Source organism: Xyrauchen texanus, chromosome 44 (genome assembly GCF_025860055.1).
Source record: "Xyrauchen texanus isolate HMW12.3.18 chromosome 44, RBS_HiC_50CHRs, whole genome shotgun sequence".
Classification (NCBI taxonomy): Eukaryota; Metazoa; Chordata; class Actinopteri; order Cypriniformes; family Catostomidae; genus Xyrauchen; species Xyrauchen texanus.
In genome coordinates, this window is record NC_068319.1 from 15,587,483 (window position 1) to 15,614,917 (window position 27,435).

Here is a 27,435-nt window from a genome sequence, read left to right on the forward strand (position 1 = left end):
ATGAATATTACTCTTTGTTTTGAGAGACCTGCCCCAACAACATTTCTCGACCAATGGTGTGAGTTGGGGGCGGGACTCATCGGGACCCATCTCTTTGGTTGACCAATGACAGATGGGGGTGGTCATCAGAAAGCAGTTTTGAAACTACGTTTACTTTTAAAATTCCATTTGGTGGCACAGAAATTACATCAGCTTTAAATTAGTTTTGAAGCAGCCATTAAAACCATTACAATATGACACATTTTCCATATTGAATTACATTTATTATTGCATACATACAACATCAATTGCTCCATACATAAATGTGCACCTTTGATATGCACTTAAATGACTGAATTGCAGTTTTGTGGTTTGTGTATACATACATATAATATGGTTAATACCACAGACTTTTGTTCACTACTGGGCTAAAGCTACAAAGGAACGTTAGCTTAACAAAAGGAGTTCATTTCTATAAAACCAGATTATAGGATGAGATGCTTTCATTACATACAGAACACCTGAACACATTTATACCATCCATGGCTGGATACCTGTCTGAATTCAAGTGATGTTCACAGTTAGTGCTTTGGAATTCAATTTGGAATGGTTAACTCATTGCATTAATTCACAATATCTTCTGACCCATCCACAACAAAACCCCAAATAGAGGACCTATGTTCTCAACCTTTTTAGTGCTGTGATGATCAAAGATACAGTAAATCTGTAATACTTTTGAAAACTCAACGTTTGATGTTAAAGTTTTACCTAAATGTAAACAAGTAAAATACTGTTGCCACTGAAACACTCACACTTTTACCCTGATTAAATGACTTCATTATGCCCTTGCGGCACAATGATACAACCTGCACATAAAACTGCGAGACGAACATAAGAAAAATGACTCGTTACACAAAAACAGTGCTGAGGGCTGATCGTTCAACCATAATGCACCATTACAGTCTGGTATGCTAAACAATCAACATGGCTATGACCGAAAGAATTATGAGGCTGAAACCTTTAAAGGACGTACAGAATGTTACTTTTAAAACAGCATGGCGACTGAATGTTTTAATGACTCCGGGGTCAGCTGACTTGTAACAAACATGTTTGAATTCTTCCACATGACAACGCAAACTCGCAAGCACACTCACACAAACAGCTAGTACACGTAAACCGACAGTGCACTCCAAAACACAGCACAGTATTCATCCACATAACAATAAATAGATTTATCAAGAACCTGTCCATTGAAATGAAAAAGTATGATTTCATTGAGCGAATAAGTACACGTCCATTGCACAAAAGAAAGCCAGGATCCCTAATGGAGGAACCCACCAAATAAGACACACACAACACATTAGTTAAATACAGCAGGTCTGTTGTGAGCTTTGGATCAGATGAACTGAAAGCACATATGTATATCAGGGTTGATAAATAAGAGGGGCGGCTAATGCCCTCATGCCTATGAAACAGATATGCTCTCCACTGTCCACAACCCCAATATCTCACACTTTGGCTTCATCCTGTGAATAAAAGCCTAAAGGACAGAGCTCTTCTGAGCACTTTAGATATGGCATGTATATGCTGCAAATATAAACACAATTCATAACCAGTTTACATTTGTCCCACTAGGAAGACATATAGAATCACCATGAATGTGTATAGAAGATATATTTTTACAACGTAGACAGCCAAGCACAAGCACAGTTGGGGTGGGGTTGTGAACACCCAGATAAACCAGACCCACAATTGAACTTTCCAGTAAAGCACAGCAACATACATCTATGTACTGTGCACACAGAGTGTTTTAACAACTATCTAAACATAGGCAATAGAAACAGGTGAAAGATACATTCATAATAAGATTAATGACAAAAATATCTGACCTCAGCTCACGGTCAAGCCCACTTTAACTGTTGCCATGATGGCATAGAACAGGTCGGACAGCCAGGCATTTTAAAGGAATGTTCCGGGTTCAATATAAGTTAAGCTCAATCGACAGCATTTGTAGTATAATGTTGATTACCAAAGAAAATATTCTCGCCTCCTTTATTAAAAGACGGTACAAAATTGCTGTACACTTTCAATGTAATTGAATGGGGCCAGCACAAAAACATTAAAATAGACACAGTTTCAAAAGTATAGCCACAAGATGTAAACATTACATGTGTTAACATGATTTTACTTTCTAAAATGCTCATAAGCTTTACTTGTGATGCGTCATCATTGCAACAAAGTTGTCAAATTGGATATAACTTTACACTGGTAAGATTAGGAAGCAATTTATTACAATAAAATCATGTTAACACATATAATGTTTACATCTTGTGGCTATACCTTTTGTGTATTTGAATGTTTATGGATTGGCCACATACACTTCCATTGTAAGCACCTCACTGTTTTTCTTTTTTAAATAAACAACGGACGATTTGAAAATATATTTCTGGTAATTAATATTATGCCACAAATGCTGTCGATTGAGCTCCACTTGTGTTGAACCCAGAATATTCCTTTAAATCTGTGCGTTTGATATATATATAAAAGCCTAGGTTTTTCTCATTTGTATTACGGTTAGGATTTGTTGCAAGTGAGATGTGAAGTTTTTATTGCCCAATTATGAAGCTTGTGATAATAAATCTTAATATATGAAATCTGGCCATTAAACTGTAAAATTGTACACACATATGTGTGTATATGCAGGTTAATATGCAGATATCAACAGGTGCCCAGACAGTATCCTAAAATCTTAAAACATACTAATTCACTAAGATCTGTGTTGATGTCCCCCTAGTTTGCTTTCTGCTTTGGGCAAAGAGAGGGCCTGGTAAATTCATTTCAGTCAAACAGGTCAACACTTCAGATATCTTTCACTTTTATACAAACCATACACATATTATAGATACACAATAATATTTTCTCCATATGTTTACATACTCTCTCAGCTCATTAATCAACCCTGTATCATCTCTCTGTGAATTCATTTATGGAAGGGTTTTGGGCATTTTTAATGCTGGTATTAGTCCTTGATGAGATCGGAGGGGGGATTGTTGGAAAAGAGGAGGTGGAAAGAGACGCCCAGTTGCTGTCCATGCCCAAGCCAGAGTTGGAGAAGCTGCTCTGGGGTTGAGGGATGGAAAGAGATGAGGCTGCCGGTATAAGCGGAGGCCCTGATTGAACCTTTCCTAACCGGAGAAAGTCTGAATCATCGTCAAACTTGACCCACTTCTGGGTCCGATTGGCTGGGGCCGGTGCTACAGCGTGAATCAAGGGTTGCTGTCTACAGAAAGAAGGAGGAAGAGTTGAACTCTGAACCACAGCAGACATCGCCCTGTTCAGGCCAGGCTCGGTCAGTTGGGTACAGAAATCGGGTGTGAGCGATCGGTGCTGTGAGGACCGCAAGCCACTGGTGAAGGGATTGGTGCTGTTGGGTCTGGGTTGGGCTTCAGCAAAGAATGGATTGGGGGACATGCGGAGGGTCTCCTGGGACTTGCTGCGGGAGGGAACGGGTGGAGGCAGAAAACATGAAGCACTGCTGGTGTCTGCAGCTAAAGGAGGACTTTGCAAGCAGGAGAAGAGAGAGAGGGAGCTGGGCAACGTAGAAGAGGAAGCGTAGGGAGATGGGGTGAAGGAATTGGAGGAGTGTGGAAGGGACATGGAGAATGATGTGTCCTGGAGTATGGACTGGGTGTTAAGCATGTCAAAGGGGTCTAGATTCCATTGTGCTTCTCTTTGGACTCCATTCATGACCTTGACCTGGGGAAATAAAACACACATGAGCTACAATATAATGGAGATTGAAAGTCAACATGAAATCAGAACTGACCCTATTTACTTAGGGTCTCATTTTGAATGATTCATCAGTGAATCATTTTCAACCCCTACCCTCCAACCATATAGGGACCACTTTTTATGATTCAATCCATTCAATCAAGTCTCATCCAATATGTTTTTTGTTGAATATCCTGTTATGCAGATATACGTACAATTACAGAAGTAACTTGGTTTGTGAATGTTGTTTCATGTTGACTTCAATTATAAACAATGTGTTTGGTACAAGAATTGATAAAAATCACAATGACTTGTTGGTTAAGAACATAAATGACAAAATGACAGAACTTTTGTATACAAATCAAAATCTAAAAGATCTGATTCCTGATGTTTATTAAACTGTCCATTATAAACCATGAAAAAAGGCATTATAAAAGCATCAAAACACAAACATGTTTAGTCTGCAAGTCTACAATATATAAGTGCCAAAATTAAGCTAGGTGTAAACTACATGGTGATATAATTACTAGGGCTGTGAACTGATTAATTATTATAATTTTTTTTACTAATTAACCTCTTCAACTCTGGAGAATTTAAGGGCTGCTGCCTGCAATTTTTCACACTCAAATTAAAAAGCTCAATTTACACATCCTGTTGACTAATTGCCAAAAATTGGTCAATTGTTTTCAGAACAACCCCCCAACATAAGACTCCAATTATTCATAAATAATATTGTTTATGTTTACAATCGTATGATGAATAGAATAAAAATAAAAACTTGTAAGCACGTAATTCTGGTTCTGTATACTCCAAGAGGAAAATAGAGGAAAATGATATTTCTTCAATCGCCTTCCATCACAAAATGCTGGAAGCTAAAAGCTCAATCTAGGTCATTAGATGATAAATAACATTTTATAGTCGATAACATATATTTCCGATGATTTGTTTAGCATGCTTTTCCTGCTGGACCACATATTTTGTTTTGGACATCTAAGATATAACATTTAATTATTCACACAAGCAAGCAAAAAATGGCTCATTTGTTTTTAAAACTGCCAAAAGTAAAAGCAGATATAAAGTTTTTGACTAAATTTTGACTAAAAAGAACACGTTAAAAAATGAACGCAATTAATCGCAATGTTATGGAAGATTCCTGATAAATGCAAGCTTGTAGTACCACCTGTTTACTCCAGAGGGCAGTAAGTGAAACTTTAGCTGCGTGGCAATGCGCAGTTTATAAAGTGAAGAAAAACACCCTTGAGCAACAGAACAACACAAACATGTGTTACATTCTTGCGTTCAAAACACTTGATGGAGCGCAAATCCGAACTAAGAGATCTCAATATGTGTTCTAAGTAGTAAACTATATTTAACTTGACACAGTGACCTAAAAATTGTATGTTTATGACGCAACACCCGAGACGCTACACAAGCATGTCTGACGCAGGTGTAAATTTACGGGTCCTTAAACAAGCCCTCATAATAATATATATGGAAAATTTATATATGCGTATTTTAGCCTCAGGAAGTGGGGAAGGGCAAAAAACTGCATTAATTGCATTTTTTGTTTTTTTTACACCTTAAACAGTCAACTATTAATCGGAGAAATGACTGCATTACATTTCCCAGCCCTAATAATTACTATTCTTCATACAAGAAGCTCTATGAAACATCAAAAACACATATAACAGATACCACTGATTAAAAACAAAAACAAACAATACCCAAACATATACGGATGACACTTTCCTTGAACCCCCTGTCAGTTCAACTTAATTACCCACAAAAGCCTAAAATAATTAGTTTTTTTTTTTCTAAGTAGTGACATACATTTATGTCAAGGGGTTCAAGTTATATTTCAAGTCAAACAAAATATTACAATGGGGGAAAAACAATTATAATATGGAGGTTCCTGTAATGTATGAGCATCCCATACATGGTGACTACAGGCTATGGTGCGATGAAGACAACGTGGAGACTAAAAATGACTTAATCCAGTACCTGTCAACCTGAGGATTGCTCCTGCTAGTGAAAGAGAGAGACACATGCATCAAGAAAAGTGGGAAACATGACTATGAGAGCCACCTGATCAACTAGATCTTATGAGTAGAGAAAAAGAAGAGGCCCCTAAGTAAGCCTGGAAATGAATTGGCTAGATAACATTATTATTATAGACTTTATTGATCGAGGAAATTAAATGGAGGTAGAGACTTATTTTCAATTGGACATAATGGATGCCTGCCTGCCCATAACTACATTACAGTAGTCACAATCAAATTCTTGTGCTTAAATATTTTAATGCATAATTCCTATACTACTTGTGTTATTTAATAGTTTTGATGACTTTAATGTTATTCAAAATGTCTCAAAATAGTAATAATAAAGAATGAGTAGGAGTCCAAACTTATGACTGATAGCACTCTGATTGATCGTGAACTTTGGGATCTGAATAAACCTTTTCTTCTTTACACTTTTCAAAAGTCAGATAAAAACTGAGGGCTTGTGATCCATTAGGATAAAAGAGGATTCACCTGAGATGAAGGAGCAGCAGTAGTAGGTGGAGACTCAGGTGGCAGTGTGTGGGAGGACCGGCTTCGAGGTGGAGGCTTGGGAGAGGCCAGTCCGGGCTGAGAGGCGGCAGAAGATCCAGCCAAGTGTGCCTGGGGGGCCGCGGCAGGAAATGTGGGCTGCATTGGTGCAGGGAGCTGGGCTTGAATGGGTGAGGGCTGTTGCATTCGGACCGGAGGCTGCATTATAGACACACTCAGGGGCTGCATGGGTGATGTCATCTGAGGTCTCATGGGACCTGGCAGTGTAGGTGGTGGACCTGTTGGACAAACACATGGCAATTACATGTTTAAACACATTGTTAAAAGTGATGTATAAAATATCTATAAAGGTGCTGTAAGCCATGTTAGCCATTCTGGAAATTCCGATGTGGAATTGTGAGGTTTGTGGCGTGTAACGAACCCAGTGGCAGCTCGGACGGTTTGCTTGGGGGTTCAGAAATGGGTCGTGGTGCTCCAGGGTGATTATCAGGTGAGGGTCGAGGGGCCCCAGGATGCACCTCTGCTATGGGTCTGGGGGTCCCAATATGAGCAGGAGGGAAGGTCTGGCTTGAGAAGGGACACTGATGACTCCTGCTCTGGGTGGGATCTTAAGCAAAACAAACAACTTACTTTAAATTTTTCAAAATAAAAACGAACGTTCATGCAACATGAGAATAAAATATAGACAAATAGACTTTTTTTCTTTATATTATTCATCTTATTTAGTCCACCCACCGGCCTTGGTGCACCTCCAGGGGCTGATCCACTGGCCTGACCTCGACCTTAAAAATAGCCAATATCAATCAGACATTCAGTGGGAGTTATATCAACTAAACATCACCTGACTTCAGACAACTTCAGGCTGGTAAAATCTCAGAGTGGAAAAATACTTGTTAAGTTAATCAAGATTATTTTCTGATAAGCTTATTTTCTGAAATCGGGTCTAGTAAAAAAAAGAGCTGTTCTATGACAGACGGGTTTGTCTTACCTATACTCTGATTCAGCGAAAATGAAGTGGCAAAACTGTAGGGATTTCGTACAGTAATATATTGATATATCGATTTTTTATCTGCACATTATTTTATCAATATATTTTTGAGACATTGATATATTAACATTAGCCCACATTTAAATTAGAAGCCTAATTTGCATTCTTTTCAATTCACTCAGTTGGCATCTGTTTAACAGTCTGACATAATCGCATTGGGAGACCACAAGAGGGTGACATAACATTAACTGAAGATGTTCGTGGGTAGAAAAATCACAGGTATCTCACACACAGGATGTATTGATACGGCATATCAGATGGCAGTCCAAAGTTAGGTTTTGTACTTTTTCGAAAATGAACAATGTGACTGATGAGTTGGCAAGTTAGTGTATGAAACTGGTGTAACTGTGCAAACTGATCAATTAAAAATCGTGACGTTTATTGAGCGATTTCTCTGTATGTAACATTGAATAGGTCTTTCATTCAAGCTGTGAAACCACAAAAAGACATTCTTGTAGCTGAAAATACATTGTGTAGGCTCTATGAAAGATACTTATACACAATATATCATCTAGTGTTGGCTAGAGTAAATAAGCTTTGTCCTTTGATAATGATTTGGGTTGAGTTTAATGGAAAATGTTGCGAGTTGAGCTCTGTGGTGCTGCGGAATTTCAAGTAGCCTCCGGAGACGGTGAGCAGTAGCAGCTGCGGTGTGCATACTGAACCTTCGTAGAAAATAATTGTTTTGAATTATAGAATGCACCATGTCATCTGCTAGATGCATCCAGTGTGCGATTAAAAACTATTGTGCAACGAACAGCCCTATTTATATCTGAAAAAATGCAGATCTTCAGGAAAATCTTTTGATTATCCATGTGTGAAAAAGGCATTGATCCCAAGGCTACAAAATGATATTAACTACAAAATCCTCACTTCTTTTTTTATCAACTTCAGTGTTGGGGTAGTTACATTTTTCTTTGCCTTTGTAGAGCAGTGGAGGGGGACTAGATATGTTCCTAAATGAAATCGGATGTCCGTTAAAGGTGTTTAACGTTATTTCGGATGGTTGATGGAAAGGCAGAGTTTGTAGGAACTCACCAGGATCTGCCCGTGCTAATGCTGGGCTTTTTTGTCCTTTTGTCAGCATGAGGAAACAAATTATTCAAAATGATTTACTGTTTTACTGCACACATTACAGTCTTCATCTAGGGAGATAATGCATCTGATCTATTCACAGAAGACAAGTCATTAGAAGGTTTGTCTATATAGTCCTTACCTGCAGGAGAGACCATCTCTATCCTTCTCTATTCAATTACAAAAGCTAATTCACCTGTCAACCCACCACTCCACACACGAAAGCTAAATCCAAATAAGTGGAACAATTGAGACTTGATGTGCTGAAGTTGACAAATTTTAGGGGTAAATTAACCAACAAATAGCTTACTTCTTGTTGGCTTTGCATATTAAGAAGTTTAACATCCATAAACTACACACTTCAGCTTAAAATATCAAGTTAGTTGAATTAGGTTAGCAAGCACAAAAGGTCTCAATTGACACAAGAGAGCAAACACAGCAAATCTTTTTAGAAATTACCTTCATAATCAGTCAGATCAAAGTCTAGATTGAGAGGCTCAGCAAAGTCTTTTGAAAGGAAATTGAATAGTTTCCAAAACATATGACATCAAGATCAAAATCAATACCCTCAAAACAATGGCAAAAATGCTCTAGAAAGCTCCAATATGTAGAAACCCACACAGCAAAATACAACCACAACAGCAGCACTTGCACTATACATTTAACACTAGAATTCAATTTTTACTCATTTAAAAGGCCAAAATGACATGCTAGCATAAAGCATGAATAAAATGTACCAAACACAATACAAAACGGCAACATTGTGCATTAGATGCCATTCATGCCCACTGAGCTTATATAAGATGAATCTCATTTTCATTAAATGTTGAGCTGCAGATGAATTTACATTATTACCTGCTGAATCTTTCCTAACAGGAGTAGGACTTCTCCCTCCTTTAGAAATAGCAGGGAATTATGAAATGAATAAAATGCATTATTATTAAATAAAAAGACAAGTGGAAAACAGAATATGGGGTATATCTGCTTATGGAAAAATAATGTTGATTTGATAAGTGCTTATTTGGTTGTGTGTTTTAATCCTGAAAAACTGTAGGGTTTTTAGGTTCAGATCATTAGGTAACCCTCATGTAAGCATTTACAAACACTTTACAGCTGTACCTGAGGGTGGTGGTGGGCGCTGTGGAGGTGCAGGTCGAGCTGGTGGTGCATTAGGGCGTGGTGGAGGGGGGCGTTTTGGCTCTAGACCCTGAAATGAGAGAGCTCCGGCTGGCTGACTATCAACAGGAGAACCTGAAGAGTAAAAAAAACATCTCATTATCACATGTGTCAGACTAGAGGACAGCGGGGCAAACCAAACTGATGTTTAAGAACACAAACAAACTCTAAGGGCTCAGTAACTACTGAAGTAACACATTAGAAACACATCAGCAACACCTCTGCAAGCTGTTCTCTTTACCTGCCAGTTCCCTTCTACTGGTCGCTGGACTTAATCCTCCTTTTTGCAGTGTGAATACAAAATTGAAATACTAAATTAATGAAATGAAATTGTCTAAAATAAATAAAAACACAAACTGTATACACTTCCTTTTAAACCTAGTAAGGTGTATAGGAAAATAAATTAATCAGTATTGTTTTCTTTGCTGTTATAACCTTTTCTTTTTTTATAGACCCCATGAAATAGCTTGACAAGCATGGTTTTCTTCCCTTTGTTGACGTATTTCATACTGAAACAGGAAGTTTGTTCTAAATCCAACAGCTAACATTTCGTTTATGTCACTTGCTAGTCAGATGCAGGTATTAGGTGGACATAGCCACTCTATAGAGATAATATATATAGATATATTGGACAACATTTTTGATACATTCACATGTGCAAGATGAGTCATTTATATTTTCTGTTTATTTATTTTTTTTAGATGAGAAAGACTGACCATGTTTACATGCACTTGAGAAAACGGTTTTATTTAAGGTTTTTTGCAGTAAATGGCATTTTGACGCTGTAAACACATAAGTGGCGTTCTTACAGGTTTTCGAGGAGTGCGCATGTGAGTGAACAGACAGAATAACAAATATCAAAGATGGAGCCCAACAACAAGTCAACACAGTGGAAATAATTAAATATTTCTGTGAGTACAGTGAGGAAAGCACATACACTAAATACTAGGCCAATTTTTAAACGGCAATGTAAAATGTCCCTCAAATTAGCGTATATGTGCTTGTACACTGGGGGAATCCCAGTGTTTTACGTAAGAGGGAAACCTCACTATTGAAGCTCAATTTCGAAGCAGGTCGCAATAGAAAGATAAGGAAATAAACACAACAACAACTCTGGAATACCTGGAATTAAAGCGAAGCTACAGAGAATAAAATGTTTCCTTGGATGCCATGTTTGTTATTTCAGTGGAGAAAGTTGCTTAATGACTGAGCCGCATGAATACAGAAGTAAAGAGAAAGCCAGTAACACAGTCCATGTAAACGCATTTGCTGATTTTGAGCCTTAGGCAGCTTTCTAACAATAAATGGCTATCTGGTGTCCATGTAAACTTAGTCACTGTTAATTTGAAATGGATAATGTATATCGGCTATAAGGTATTTTTACCCACTTTTAGGAGTATGCTAGCATATAGGTGACATTTAAGGACTAAAATACATTTTCATGGGGTCTTCAACAAAGCAAAAAAATAACACAAATCCCTTGTTGTGTTATAGATGAGAAATTGTATATACATGTTTTTAAATGAGGGTTTGCTCATAACAAGTAAAGTACAAGCACTACCCTGTGGTGGTCCAGCAGTGCGTGAAGTGGCTCTGTTGGGCCGGATGGGGGGTGCAGGCTCTCCATGGGTAGGAGAGGGGCAGGGGCTGCTGCGAGGGGAAGTGGCGGGTGATGCACCAAGATCCATGCCCGCTCCTGGTTGCAAGTGCTGGGGTAAGATATCCTCAACCTCCTCGTCCACATCACCTGTCAACAAGGAAATAAAACACACTGTGTACTAACAGCAAAATCGTCTTCAAGTGTAACTCCATATTGTGAAAGTCCCATAGGCTCATGTAAAGATCACATTGCTAATGTATTAGGAGATAAGTAAAAGAATAAAGAGACGTTCATGAGGTTTCAAGTGGCAGAGCTGATAAAGCACATTAATAACTGAAATTAGAGGCATTTAAAGAAATGGTTCACTTCAAATGAACTTCCAGTCATTATATCTCATAAGTTTCATGCACTAATGAATGTGCAAAGGAAAGCCAAGGCAGAAGTCAAGATTTAACAGTAACACTTTACAATAAGGTTCCATTTGTTAATGCATTAGGTATACTTAACAATTAACAATATTGTTCATTGTTAGTTCACAGTGCCTTAACTAATGTTAATTAATACACTTGATTTTTAAAATGTATTACTATATGTTGAAAGTAACCTTAACTAAGATTAATAAATGCTTAATAAGTATTGTCATTGTTAGTTCATGTTAACGAATGGAACCTTATTGTAAAGTGTTAACTGTAAAATAAGTCAAAATTTAGCTTGTTTCTCACCAAAACCTATTGTATGTCTTGAGATGACTTGGAATGTGACGCACAAATCGCATGGACTACTTTTATGACATTTTGGGTGTTTTTTTAACATTCACACTAAGTTACTATCAACTGCCATTGTATGAAAATCACCTTTTGTGTTCCACAGAAGACATTTTTGGACAGATTTGGTAAATTATGACAGAATTTTTATTTTTGGTTGAACTATTCCTTTAAGTTATGATATAAACAAGAATTACACATCTTGATACCAAGTAACCAAGACAGGTTTCAAACCTTCCATGTCATACTCTTCTCCCATGTCAGAGTTCTCTGCCAGCAAAGTGGAGCTGGTGGATGTTGGGATGCTCCCACAGATTCTCTCCACACTCATTTCCTCTTCTAGACACTTTATCCAGCCAGGACTTCTCAAACGGACGTCTATGATCTTTCCATTCACCTGCATTCAGACACAAAGGGAAGGATCAATTAAATATTTCAGCGGTCAATATTTTGATACTGAACTTGAATTAGTATGCAGTTCTCAAACCCAAACTTTCTTATCAGCATCTAAGAAATCTGTTTAAAAGCATGAATTTAATTGCAACTTACACTGGAGGCACTCAAGGAGAGAGCAGCCAGAGCTGAGTAGCCCTCTAAAAATGTCACCCACATTTTTTCCTCAACAAACCTATTTAGGAAAATAATTAGTTTTAAAAGAGAAATATTTGTATTTGATGCAAAATGATGGAAGCGCAAAACTTGAAAGAGTATTGACATGACAATAGACAATGGAATTATACCTGATAAGAATAACCTCGCCAAAGTTAGCAAACTTGTCCAGCAGTTCGTCAATCAAAGCATCATCAAAGAAGTCATCGGGACCAGACGAGCAGAGAGAGACGAGGATGGTGCCATCAGGTGGACCCTGCATGGCGATCACGTCCTTATACACCTGATGTCTGGCCTCTGGATCCACCTCAAGTATGTCCACATCAATGATGGCCACCACAGGCCTGCAAGAGATGGATGTTAAGGGCACTAGGACATAAAGGTCCCACCCATAAATATATTAATGAATACACGAAAGAGCTCAATCTCTATCGATTGATGCATTTTTTTGAATGGTGAATTAAAGTACCAATTTCCTTCTGAAACCAAAATCTGTACATTATTCCCAACTTTTGGCCGCCAATGTGTGAGTACGTATATATATATATATATATATATATATATATATATATATATATATATATATATATTTTTTTTATAAAAAAAATTCCCCTGTGAATTAATTAATAATTTAATTTCATTCATTTAAATGAGGACACCCATCAGGTTTAAAACCACTTCCCAAGAAAATCAGGTATAGTCAACTTTAAAGGTTGGGGTTCTGTATTTAGTACAGTATCTCTCACCTATGATCAGAGGTTTTGAGTTCTGCTCGGCCATAGTACTTGAGGTCTCCAGGGCTCCATGGGTACTGATCTTCCTCATTCACTTGAGCTCCTACTACATTTAACTCCAACTCTTCAGCTGTAATACACACACACACACATGCAAAAAAGAACTTGAAACTTAAACAGTCTAAGAAAGTGCAGCCATGTTGAAAGATAAATAAATTTTTTCTTTATAATTGCCAATATAAAAAGTGCATGACAACTACATTTTGGGGTTGGTTGGCATTCAAAGATCTGTTTTGACATTTGAATGAATGCAGATGCCATTCCATCATAATCCTCACCAGTTTTATCAAAGTTCCACTTTCGTCTCTTCCAGAGCACACGGTCGGTCCAGGCTGGTGTACGGCACTTCTCACTGGTGTCGTAGTCCTCTGAAAACAGGTCATATTTGTAGGTGGGGGCAAAATCCAGCTTCCCTTCAGTAAAGCTCCTGAAAACCTGAAATATTAATAAAAAAGAAAGAAAGAAAAAATGGTTCAGAGGAGCAGAGAATTTAAAATAATCATATATTAGCTATATTTTGGGGTTTTTCTGATATACCTGTCCAGCATTCTTCTGTTCCACCAGCTGATCTCCAGCAATCAGTGCATCCCAGTTCTGCTGTTTGATCAGTTCTTTCACCTCTTCATTTGGCAGATTTATCCGGTAGTTAAAATCTCCACACCAGAATACATAATCATGGGAGTACAGCAGACGACCCTATTAATGAAATAAGGTGGTTACAAACTGAACAAACTGAACAGTAACAGACATTTATTACATGATAAATGCTTACCATGGGGAAGGTGAGTTTGCGTGCAATCTCGTTGTAGTCGTCATTCCTTTCTTTGACCTGTGATTGGCCTGCGGCAAAGTGAGAGCATACAAAGCAGATACTGGTGGTGTGGAAGAGCATGCGGATGGCCACACCTCCTTTATTACCAGTGGCTCCACCCATTCCAGTCTTTACAGTATCCACAGCAACATCCCTATTGTAAGAAAGATCCCACTTTTTTAGCAGGCTTGTTTCTGGAAGTATTTTTCCCATTCATTTTCTCCATAGGTTTTGCCAAAAGAATGTTGTAAAGCGTTGAGCACATTTAAACAAGCATATACTGTTCAGTGGTAAAATGAGGGCTCAGGTGTGTGAATATACCTGATGAAAGGTGCATGCTGAGGCCGTATGTAGACGAACAGACACACCCCCACCAGCTGCTCAGAAGCCAATAGCACATATCTCTGATCTCGTGAGATGTTCTTCTGCAGCTCTGCAGCCCACAGCTTCTGATTAGTGGTGCTGCCAATGAGAAAAAGGAAATTAGATAGTTCCTACAGAAATGAGAGCAAGAAAATTTTACAAATACATATTTAACTTGAAATACTAATGGAAAGAAACACAGACAAAGATGCCCCAGCAAGTGAAATCTCTTGACGTCACATCAATTATTACCTCGCACTGACGATATTGCCAGCATTCAGCTCCACCATTTCCTCAAAGCCAATGGCAAAGATGTCCACCGGGTTGGATTTACTGTCTGCAGGATTAAAATCAGTCAAAAAGAGACAACGAAGCATAATGTAATTTAAGACATTTTCAACAATAAACATTCTTTCAGACATATGATTAATAAGCATCTTAAAAATTCTATTTTTGATATATGGGAGTTTCTTCAACTTCAGGTAAAATTGTAAACACAGCCTTGTTGCGGTCACTATGCCTTTAAGGGCATTTTCAGACCTGTGGATCATTTGATTTGTTCCGAAACAGGGGCTAAAATTGTTACGATGCATTTTCCTCTTGGTTCGGTTTGCTTTCACAAGGCAACCTTTAAAACGTACCAAACTGTGTCAATGAAAGTCACATGTAAGCAAACTGTCCCCTTATTTGTCAGAATGTTTGTGTGCTGTTCCGGGATTTAGCACATCCATTGATATACCAGTTAATATTATATACCACATTTTCAAGTGTTGTTTATGTCAAACTTATGTAAAAACACTGTACAGAATGAGCTAAATACACTTTATTCGACACACGACTGATTTGCGATGTAAAATTTGCATCATGGTTATTTTTTTTTCCATCATCAAAAAGTTGCTGACGCCGTCCAACCTGTGTTCTGCCGCTATCCGAGAGAAGCGATCGTACTATAATGACCTCATAAATGATAAAATAGCTCCTATTTTATACCTGCAACTATCTAATATATTCGCCAAAAGGCTATATACGCATTTTGATGATGAATAACAATGAGGTGCTGACCTCTGTAGGTCTTCTCCAAAGATAAATCAGGTATGTTCATTGTTTTTATAGGGATATTGTTTGGGACTTTGGTCTGTTGGGTCGGATTGCATTCTCAACCCAAGAGATACGCTCCAGGGTTCATTTGCAATCGGTCCGAGACTGCGACCGACTGTTTTGGTGCATATCGGAGTGTGATTGCCGTGTTCAGATATGCTAAAATAATCCAAACTGAGGGAGAAAACGCGTCAGGTTCTGAAACAAATGCTCCAAACGAGCCAGGTGTGAAAACACCCTAAGGGTGCTTTCAAACTAGCACTTTTGGTGCGCACCCGGGGTCGAATGACGTCAAAGTTCGGTTCACTTGGATAATCTGAACGCTGTTTTCCGAACTCGGGTGCGCACCCTGGAACCGAACCGAAGTGAACCGCTTGTGATTACATATAATTTGCGTCATTGCGGGCTCACATTTGCAATTATTATGGTATAATTCATTTCTAATACCTGCAAGTGCCCAAAGTTCAAGAATCACAAAACTACATTTATAAGACCTGTACAAACACATACATCTCTGCACCTACTCATGTGTATGTGTACATACAAGTTGTGACGCCTGAAGCCATATGGTTTGGGTGTGTAGTTTTATTGTGTGTTGTCTGTCCTTTCTCTCTCTCTCTCTCTCTCTCAATTGAAATTGAAATTGAATCTATCTCTCATTGCTCTCAGGTGTGCACAACCGGATGAGCTAATTGCCAATGGGGCACATCCGTGCGCAGTTTGTTCCTCGGCTATGTAAGATGGAGGTTCCCTGATTGGAGGGTGCTGAGAGATGAGCGGTTGTTTTCGGTATTCCGAAAATTATTTAAACTGACCAGGGCACTAATTTTACTTTGTGGCTTTTCAAGGTCTTGCATCAGCTACATTTTAAACGTAATACATCTTCCGCTTATCATGCACAAAGTCAGGAGTCTTTGGAATGATTCCACCAAACTCTATTGTCTCTGTTGCGAGCGTACTGTGTGGAGTTGTCACTTGACTGGGAAGAGGGGTTGCCCTGGTTACTGTTAGCCATTAGAGAAGTCATTCAGGAGAGTGCTGGTTTTAGCCTGAACTAATTTGTTTTTGGACTTACAGTAAGAGGCCCATTTGCCATTCTGCATGATAACTGGTCTCAAAACGATCCTCCTGAATCTTTAAATGAGTATGTGTGTGGGTTTAAATGTCGACTTCATGAGGCTGGAAGACTGGCCAAAGAAAATTTGTGTCAGTCCCAAAAGAAAATGAAGTGTTATTTTATTTTTGTTGTTATTAATCTGCAGCTCTCTTTTGTTGCCAGGTGCCCAGAGTGCCAGAGTAGATTGCATACCTGTTTAATAAGATTCAATTCAGATGACCATGCTTTATCCAGTTGATCTGAGTAACCCGTTGGATTGTTTTAAGGGGGATGGTGTGATGGCTGGAGCCATATGTTTTGGGTGTGTAATTTTGTGGTGTGTTGTCTGTCCTTTCTCGGTTTCTCTCTCTCTGCTCTCAGGTTTGCATATCCGGATGAGCTAATTGCCAATGGGGCACAACGGGGTGCAGTGTGTTCCACTTTGCCAATAAAACTCTTTCCTATTTTAATACAACCTGCATCAGCACATACCTTGGAATTCTGGGTGCCCGGCCTTCTTAGGTGCATCCAATAGCCAGTCATTGAGAGTGTGGTTACGAAATGCAATGCTACGGAACTGCTTGCCCCCGTTCACGTTCCATGTCCCCACACACACTCTGATCTTCTTGGGACGTGTGTACTTGTAATGGTTCTGACACATACCAAGCAGGACTCTGGGAGATGCTAAAAACAAAGAGGCACAACTGGAAAATTCTTATCAAAGACCAACAATAAACGGCTTTATGAGTGTATAATTGAAATGAAACAATATCTTAATCATGACAATAAAAGCCACAGAGAAAATACACAAATTTACCAAACTATTGAGAATATGACATTGACCAAACTAATTTGAGCCACACAAGACGAATTTAAAGACACCATAAAAATGGCTTTTTTCAATTGAAAAAAGATGTTTGGTCAGGACATTTTAAACGGCTTGTCCATTTTTTTATATAGCCAAAAGCATTTAGTTACATTACAGACATGAACCCTAAATCTTTACTTTGTGTGAATAATGGTGGCTAATTGGTGGCAAATGGTTTTAGGGGTAGGGGACATTAGAGAGAGCAGTTTATTGGACAAAAATTTGTTATATGCCATAAATGCATAATGAGTGATCCATATTTTTGTCTGTTTTCCGGGAAGAGACAGACTGAAATATATATATATTCAAGTCTTTTAAGAGTATACTAGCATGGCCTCAAAGTTAACAGACATGACTTCATGGGGTCTTTAATTCTGTCTCTGAAAGTTGGACAAAAGATATGACTTATTCAGTATAAAACGTAATAACAAATTACGATTTGAGTGTGATAAAAATGGAAAGAAACACAATCTCAGAAGTGCCAAAATAAACATTCCAAAACATCAGACATCATAGAACAAAAGCCATAAACAGTAATGGATTTATGGCTGGTGTGTGTATACTGTACCTGACTGTAAAATGGGCTCAGAGACTAACATTGTAAGCAGTAAGGAGAGAAAAAAAGAAAGGGAAAGAGTGAAGAGAGAAATAAGTTAACGGTTAGACAGACAGCCGTTAAGACAGTTAACAGCATTAATCCTCACTCTAATCTCACACCCAAAACAGCCTGGAGATGCAGATTAGGAAAATAGCATGAAGAAAGTCATCTTTTATCCAGATGCACAAAACAGAATAAGTCCACAAGTGCAGACTTATCCCATAATCCACGAACAGAAACTCAATCAAACCAAAAGGTAAAGAGGCTAGGAGATTAAAATCACCTCTGTCGGACTATATAAAGTCTAATATACTGTCACCATATAGTAAGAATCTATTTTTCTTGTACAACAAAAAACACACTGTAAAAATGGCTGTTAGAAAATCGTATTAAAATTCAATTCAATTATTTTATTATTCACTTTTAATTTATTTTCTTTTACAGTTCACTTAATTATTTCAATGCACATTAAGATTTACTTAGTTGAAATGAGACTGTGGTGTCGTAAATCGTACCATACAGGCTGCTGGTGGTGAGGAGGGCTCGTGCTTTATCTGCCAGGTCACTATTCAGAGTGCTGCCCAGCCTCAGGATGTCAATGGCTTCCTGTTTTGAGCTGTCAAAGAAGTTGTTCTGGATGGTTCTTGTGACCGAGCGAGCTCCGTCTTTCAGCTTTCCACCCTGTAGGTGAAGAGAACCCAACAAATTATATTTAGTTCAGAAGGGCTGTAATTGAATCAACCAAACCAGACATCCAAAAAAAAGATACATAAATGCAAAACCTATAATAGATCATTCATGTTCATATTTCATAACACACTCATGCTCATAAATTTGGGTGGTTTCAGCAGTGTCCTGCAGTGTGACCTGCTATAATTCAACAAAAACTATTTTAAACAAATATTTTTCCAATTCTTCTATAATTATTATACAATAGAGGTAGACTGATATATCGGGTTTACCAATTAATCGGTGCCAATAGTTGCTTTTCAGCACATACATTGTGTTTTGTGAATAAACATTATTCCTCATTAAACCTCATCTTATTATATATATATATATATATATATATATATATATATATATATATATACACACACACATATATACACACACACATCAGCCAAAACATTAAAACCACCTTCCTATTATTGTGTAGGTACCCCTCATGCCACCAAAACAGCGCCAACCCGCATCTCAGAATAGCATTCTGAGATGATATTCTTCTCACCACAATTGTGCAGAGAGGTTATCAGAGTAACCGTACTCTTTGTCAGTTCAAACCAGTCTGACCATTCTCTGTTGACCGCTCTCAAGGCATTTCTGTCCACAGGACTGCCGCTCACTGGATGTTTTTTGTTTTTGGCACCATTCTGAGCAAATTGTAGAGACTGTTGTGTGTGAAAATCCCAGAAGTATTTACAGAAATACTCAAACCAGCCCATCTGGCACCAACAATCATCCATGCCATTATCTAATCAGCCAATCATGTGGCTGCAGTGCAGTGTATAAAATCATGCAGATATGGGTCAAGAGCTTTAGTTAATGCTCACATCAACCATCAGAATGGGGAAATTTTCTTTGAAAAATGTTGATGGCTGTATTGTTGGTGCCAGACGGGCTGGTTTGAGTGTTTCTGTAACTGCTGAGCTCCTGGGATTTTCATGCACAACATTCTCTAGAATTTACTCAGAATAGTGCCAAAAACAAAAAACATCCAGTGAGTGGCAGTTCTGAGGATGAAATTGCTAATGAGAGAGATCAACAGAGACTGGATCGAACTGACAAATTCGGCAGTAACTCAGATAACCACTCTGTACAATTGTGGTAAGAAGAGAATGCTATTAGGGGCATAGGGGGACCTAAACAATTTTGGAAAGGTGTTTTTAATATTGTCAGTGTATAAAGCCCTTCATCTGGTGAATATAAGGCTATAAAAAGCTTAATTTTGTTAATACTTAACATAGGCTAGAGCATTGTAATGGTCAAAGTCTCATTTTAAAATAAGAGCCTCAGGTGTGTTTCAGGCTTCTTTATATTTAAAAGTCCTGCGTTATGCACCAAATCACTTTTGTCTGGTTATTATTGGGATTTTTGTTGAACAAAAAACTGGATCTGGGATTTTATAAAACTTGTAGCCTTTATGTCTGCACCTGTCATAGTAAAAAGTTTTATAGCATTCTATAAATAGATTTGAAAAACTACTGACCAATTAATCTGTTATCTGCCTTTCCCTCCACCTTAGTTATCGGTATTGGAAAATCCAATCTGTCAACCTGGAATTTTTATGACCTTATATTAACTGCAAGACTAAGTGAAATATTTACAACTTAAAACATTTATTTGACATACCACAGAATAATTTAAAATTAACTAGTGAAGGCTAAAATGTGATTAAAGGGGGTGGAAACTACAAAGAAATGGCGGCCATTTACATGACCTCGGATAAACAGTTTTTATTATATATATATATATATATATATATATATATATATATATATATATATTTTAGGTTAAATATGTTTAGGTTAAATATATATATATATATATATATATATATATATATATATATATATATATATATATATAGACATTTTAACCTAAAATACGTATGTTGAACAATAAAAAATATCATTGACAATCTTATATGTCAACTACCCATCTTTGTAGCTAGTTGCATAAAGCTTGAGGTTTAAGGCTAAGCTAAGAGAGGTTTACAAGCTTTTATAACAGTCAGTAAAGAGGCCTAATTAAAGCTGACAGCACTGCCAGCTGCAGTAATCCTCTCTCTCTCCTCATGAAATAGAACAGACACAAAAAGGGTGCGGACAAGATAAATACAGCATCACAACTCAAATCCACACAACTAGCTACTGGTAACTTACCACATGGGAAGAGGAACATCCAGAGGAAAGCAAGGAAAAATTTCAAACACGTCAGTTTAAGACCAAAACAAACAGTCTTATAAGGTGAAAATGGCACAAACACTAAACTTCATCCCTAAACTGGCACCCCGCTGTTATCTTTATGCTTGAGCTAAACCTTTACAAAATTTGTCATTTACCCAAAAGTTTTATCCAAAGCAACTCAAGATGCGTTCACACAGACTGCAATTTAATCGCTAGAGGTCGGCAAGTTAATGAACTGCTGGATGCCGGTACATGCTCTTACTTTATGTAACTGTGTAAGGACTTGGATTATATGAGCTTCACTGTCTGCATTCCCATTTGAATGAACACATCACATTGCTTTAAACAAAAATGAACTCTGTGCAACTTTGTCACATCTCCAATGGTCTCATTTCGCCAACTCTCTTTGATGTCACTAACTTTTATTGAAACAAATGACTTCTGGTAATTGTTTTTCTGCAAACTGATGTCAATGCGAAATGAACGCCCTTTAAGTGGTGTTTTGTTCAAGGGCACAATGGTGATAGTCCTTGGTTGGTTCAAACCTACAAACTTTTGGTTAATAGCCCTTATCTTTCCCCACTAGACTATGTCACATACCTTAGCCTTGCCATCCAGAGCACCAGTGCCTGCGTAGATCTTGCTGACTGAGTCTCCATTGGTGGACCACATGGAGCGGAAGACCTCCTGAAAGCGTGCTACCAGCTGAGGCTTCTCAGTCAGACCCATGTCCTCCAACTGTTTTGGAAGCATCTGAACAAAAAGAGACATAATACATAATAAATTAGAGACAAATCAAGAGTGAAAGAAAAAAATATCTTACTTTAAAGTTAGACTTTGTAAACGGAAACCCACCTCTAGTGCAATGAAGGCCTGGACGCTGTTTGTCCTGTCCAAGCAGTCCAGACAATTGGAACGAATGGTCCCTGTCTGACACCTGTGGTGGAAAAAAGGACAGAATGTTAATTAGTGGTAGATTGATATAATGGATCAGCTTACTTTTAGCAGTTTGAAATGATCAGCATAACCAGTCAAATATTTATGAATCTTGTGTAGATATGTTTTTCGATAACCAATCCCGCTTGGCCGATTACAATTAAGTCTTTAGAATTCTTTGGAATGTACAAAAGATCCTTTTTATGGTCAGTTAAATTCACTATTGTGCTTTAAAACTTCCAATGGCTGTAACAAATACATAAATGCAAAAAAAGGATTGGAAGTAACAAGTCACTAGCTATACTTCAACAACAGTAGAGTTGTGTTGGGGCATTATATGACCGCACCTCTGAATGCCAGCCTCCCCGGAGTAGTAGAAGAAGCTACATTCCTCTAGAAACTTGTTGATCTGAGGTTTTAGAACAGTGCTGAGCTTTTCAGTCTTCCCACCTCTAACCATCTGATGATAGTCAAAGTTCAACATTTTCACAGCGTTTGCATGTTCCGAAGCTTTCAGGTGACTCTGTGGGTGAAGAACAAGACCGTCTTTACATAGTAAAGGAAGTAGAACAATCATGTGTACAAACTGATCTAAAGTTTAGGCATACACTAGTTACTGATAGATGCCTAAAGTAATGCATTGTTTTTTGACCAACTGGAACAATTTTCAATGTTCAAAATAACAGTCACCTGGAATGCTTTGCTGAGCATGTTCTCACCCTCCTTCATACTCAGAAGGTTGATGATCACCTGTTTGCCATACAGCCTCCTCAGAGCACTAAAGTGTCTGGACAGGGAACATCACACTGGTGAACAGGTTATTACTCCTATACAAACTAATTAAGCATTTTCAAAAAGAACAGAAGCAAAGTAAATGAGATTTGAATATTTTCTATTGCATCATACAATACATGTGCTATTTTCATATTTCTCGTATCAGTCTCTCTTTATATACCGATGCAGGTCAGAATAGCTAATAGGTGCCATCTTGCGACACAAAAAGTTAGCTGACCATAGTAAAAATGGCCTTAGAGGACATCAGTATTAATTTTTATATATGTGGTTAGCATAAAACGTATCACTTGTTTAAAGCTCAGGAGTTAATACAAGAAAATTCTCAGAAGAACAAAGAAACTGGTAAGAGCTGGATAAGAGAGGAAGATATTCTGCATTCTAGAAAAAGTAACATGGATTGCAGACCCAACAGATCATTCTTTGGGATGTATTTTGCAATAATGACTGGCTGGCTGTCCATTATCCCTTACATACTGTATACACCGATCAGCCACAACATTAAAACCACCTTCCTAATATTGTGTAGGTCCAACAAGGAAATACCTTGTTGATGAGAAAGGTCAACAGAGAATGGTCAGACTGGTTCAAACTGACAAAGTCTACAGTAAGTCAGATAACCACTCTGAATAATTGTGGTGAGAAGAATATCATCTCAGAATGCTATTCTGAGATGCGTGTTGGCGCTGTTTTGGTGGCACAATATTTGGCAGGTGGTTTTAATGTTGTGGCTGATCTGTCAAGATTTAAGGGGCTTTTTTTAAATAAAGAAAGCTACAAACTACAAACGAATGGATCAATAGATCATTAAGGAAGGGGAAGGAGAAATAAAAGCTTGGGGACTGTAGATTGCATCTACTTCCCCTTTCATCACGACATGACTCAGCACTCCAGGGAACTGAGCAGTGACTCATGATGAATACAGAATGTCCATCATGCTCAGTGTGAGGAACAGAGCGGAAGAAGCAAGGGCTGGCTAACAACATCCAAAATAATATCACTGCTGTATTTAAAGGTATACGTCACCCAAAAAATGAATTCTCTGATCATTTACTCGCTTTTATGCCATTCCAGACGTGTATGACTTTCTTTCTTCGGCTGAACACAAATCAAGATTTTTTTAAGAATGTTTCAGTTCTATAGGTCCATACAATGCAAGTGAATGGTGACCAGACCTTTCAATCCCTAAAAATCACATAAAGGGCAAGTAAAAGTAATCCATATGGCTCCAGTGGTTTAATATATGTCTTCTGAAGCAATGCAATCACTTTGGGCGAGAAAATGATCATTATTTCATTGTGTTTTTACTACAAATCTCCACTTTAACTTTCACTTTCAGAATGTGAAAGCGAAAGTGGAGATTTGTGGTAAAAAAAAAAAAAGGACTTAAATATTGATCTGTTTCTCACACACATGTTATATCTCTTTAGAACACATGTTTCTAACTACTGGAGTTGTATGGATTAATTTTATACTGCCTTTATGTGATTTTTAGAGCTTGAAAGGTCTGGTCACCATTTACTTGAATTGTAAGGACGTATAGAGCTGAAATATTTTACTAAAAATCTTCGTTTGAGTTCTGCAGAAGACAACTATCCCTTCAAGTGACTCTCACATATTATATACAAGATAAGGCTATGCTAATGTGTATGTTAGAAATGCAATCTCAGATCACTTATAATTGGCAATCTTGCAGCTTAAATTCACTAAGAATGAATTGTGCCCACTAGCTGTGTTTCCATCCAAAAATTCTAAAAGGTGACGTTTGATGTGAATAAACTCAAAATTCACATAAAATGTTATGAGCTTGGAGGAGGTGGATTTTCTAGAGTTTATACAATTTATTCACAAAACTACAACGTATTTTACTTTGACTATTCGACAATTCGATGTGACTGGCCCAATGAAAGGTCTGACCATGGCACGTAATTCTTTGTGCATAGCGACTGTGATTCAGAAGTTTAACCAACAGCTGGTCTTTAAAGTGTGTCCTCACAATCCGCCACAACAATTTTGAGCACTGGCGTTCCAATGTATGTGGAGGCTGGTGGCTTATGGGCATCGCATCCATTTCAGCCCTCATTATATCAGATATTACACTTATTCTGTGGCATTTCCCATTAGCATTTAATAAAACAAGGTACAATTGATCTGATCCTGCTAATACAACTCTTCCCGAAGCAAGGATGTCATTTAGCGGCTCCATCAAGACCAGGCAGGCCCCCTCAAGATAATGCGCATGACGTAGTGTGCTATTTTAGCACATGATTCAATAAAGCCATTATGCAAACAAGGCAACAGTGCAAACACTGCCAAAACATTAGTGCTGACATTGAGCTCTACAACACTCTTTTCCATTATTTGATCATTATTTTGCATCCAATGATCTCAACCAAATTCCCTTTAGAATCTGCATTCGTGATTACTTTAACATTACTTTAAATATGCATGGTGCAGCGCTATACCTTTACAGATAGCGCCTGGTTTCATGTATTCTCCCCTGAATTTTTTTCATTGTTTATAGAGTACTGATGTAGGATGTGTTTAGTGAACTTACAAATGCTTTAAAACCGTCTCACAAAGGCTGAGCACCTTTTTTGAATTTGAGATTTGTTATATATCATGTACTGTATTTGACTTGTATTTGTAGGACACAGACTGCCCTTCCAGACCCTGTTAAAAGGCAGGACTGATTGAAGCAGGGCTGCATACACTCCACAATGTCAACTGAATCAGAACGGAAGCAGAAAAATTTTAATTACCTCTCAAAAGCTGGTGCATTTGCTTCAAAACCACGGGACAGCTTTACACGATGGGAACCAACCTTTTAAGAAAGACACAAAAAGCACAAAGATGGTATTATACGACTTCTTCATTATTTGAGAGTGAGACAAGAGGAAATGAAGTACCCTACATAAGGAAATAAGATGTGAAAACAGACAGAGAATGAGAGCCATGTCTCGAAAACAATGTAGTCCTGGCTTGCCAGCTGAATATAGTGAAGATATTCACTTGAAGATTTGAGAAATATTTGGGCAGGATTAGACGGCGGAATCATCTGTAATAACTCACTGAAGCCTGAAGATCTTTAGAGAGATAACCATTATATTAAGAAACAAGGCTAGATAGTCATGATTTGTTAATTTAGATTAAGGTCTGAGGTTCTAAAATTGGAGAAGAGTTATACTGGTCATACAAGACAACAGTTATTGCAATCACAATCTAAGCTGCCTTGGACAATTACAGTATAACAAGGTAAAACTGGCACATGTTATTTTAAGCTGTTAATAATGGACGCAAGATCTGTTCCGAAATTTCTTTGTGACATTAAACCAACTGTTCAAACATCCTTCTTGTATTATGTTCACACCCAGAACCATAAAAGGTAGGCTATGAGAAGACTTTTTTGGCAATAACTGGCAACTCCCATTTATTCCTCTTCTCATGACAAGGTCACTGAAAAGGATAAACATTTTATTATTATTTGCTACTAATAATACAAATGTTCATCAGACACAGCATCTTTTAAAAGTCTGTCTGTGCATGTTTAAATACAAAAATAATTAAAAATATTCCAGATGGTTCCCCTTTGGTGTTCAGGAATAGTTAGGTCACAGTAGGCCTTGTTTGTCCTTCACTCTCAGTTTACGAAGTGAAGCACCAGATCGCAGGGCCAAGGGTGCGATGATTTTAAGTAGGCGTTAATGTTTTTGAGCTGTAGAGGTGGTCATGAATTTGAGCCCCTAAATGATGTAGGGAAGTCGTGGAAGTAGAGAACGAGGCGTACATCCATTGCTTTGGAGATTAGGTTTTGAGGTCTGAAATTTACAGTATGACCTCTTAAATGTCAAAATATCAAGGAAAATGTGATTCCTCATGAAATGACCCCGTTAAATAATATATAATTTTTTTTACATTACGGTAATGAGCATATCATGACCATATTTTTCACTTTGCTGTAATTAGAATTGGCAAAATGTGTGTTACTTTTTTAATTAAATCTCACAATGAAAAAAAAAATAATGGGCCTAAAAACTCATCTTCATTTTCTAAATGCAAAATACAATTTCAATTTTTTTTATTGTCCTTTAGAAGTAATATAGGACATTCTCTTGACTGGTTTCATAAGAATCACCCATTTATTTTCACCCTAGACATCTTGGACTGGACTCTCTGCTGCAGGTATAGAACTAGTACCACTGGATATTTTCTGTTTGATTCTAAGGCTCTATTTGTACTGTCCCACCCAATTCTGTTTCTTGCCTCTGCAGGTCCCTGCCATTAATATTTTATACATTCTAATGGCAACAGAGTCATGATCAAATTACCCTGAGCTTTCTGGGAACAGAGAAAAGGGTTTTACTAACCTTATTTTTGCCCTTTGCTTTGATGCACATAACAACTGGACAGGAACAAACCAATAACTTAAACAAAACCAAGGATATAACAATCTCTTAACCAATTCCACTGTGGTCTAAAATGACAAAGAACGCCTGTTAATCCACAGCATTTATAAGTTTTGCACTGCAATTTCTTCAGGTTCTGTGGAAAGCTTTGTAGAACTCAGCCGAAGAAAGACCCCTTACCAGCAGCAATGATA

At 37.8% G+C, this 27,435-nt stretch overlaps 1 protein-coding gene across 1 annotated transcript in view; it reads right to left on the reverse strand.

Annotated features, from left to right (window-relative positions):
• Positions 1-248: 248 nt before the first annotated feature.
• Positions 249-27,435, reverse strand: part of LOC127636784 (synaptojanin-1-like) — a 33,041-nt gene continuing 5,854 nt past the window's right edge. The window contains 26 exon segments of the mRNA XM_052117514.1: positions 249-3,735; positions 6,282-6,577; positions 6,721-6,858; positions 6,861-6,906; positions 7,035-7,081; positions 8,386-8,421; positions 9,277-9,315; positions 9,541-9,672; positions 11,159-11,344; positions 12,196-12,358; positions 12,511-12,589; positions 12,702-12,914; positions 13,317-13,434; positions 13,643-13,799; positions 13,902-14,060; positions 14,137-14,329; positions 14,497-14,637; positions 14,791-14,875; positions 17,225-17,416; positions 18,169-18,192; positions 18,714-18,870; positions 21,708-21,860; positions 21,963-22,044; positions 22,391-22,566; positions 22,734-22,830; positions 25,598-25,659. Coding sequence (XP_051973474.1) covers positions 2,944-3,735; positions 6,282-6,577; positions 6,721-6,858; positions 6,861-6,906; positions 7,035-7,081; positions 8,386-8,421; positions 9,277-9,315; positions 9,541-9,672; positions 11,159-11,344; positions 12,196-12,358; positions 12,511-12,589; positions 12,702-12,914; positions 13,317-13,434; positions 13,643-13,799; positions 13,902-14,060; positions 14,137-14,329; positions 14,497-14,637; positions 14,791-14,875; positions 17,225-17,416; positions 18,169-18,192; positions 18,714-18,870; positions 21,708-21,860; positions 21,963-22,044; positions 22,391-22,566; positions 22,734-22,830; positions 25,598-25,659 — 3,963 coding nt within the window. The 3' untranslated portion in view covers positions 249-2,943.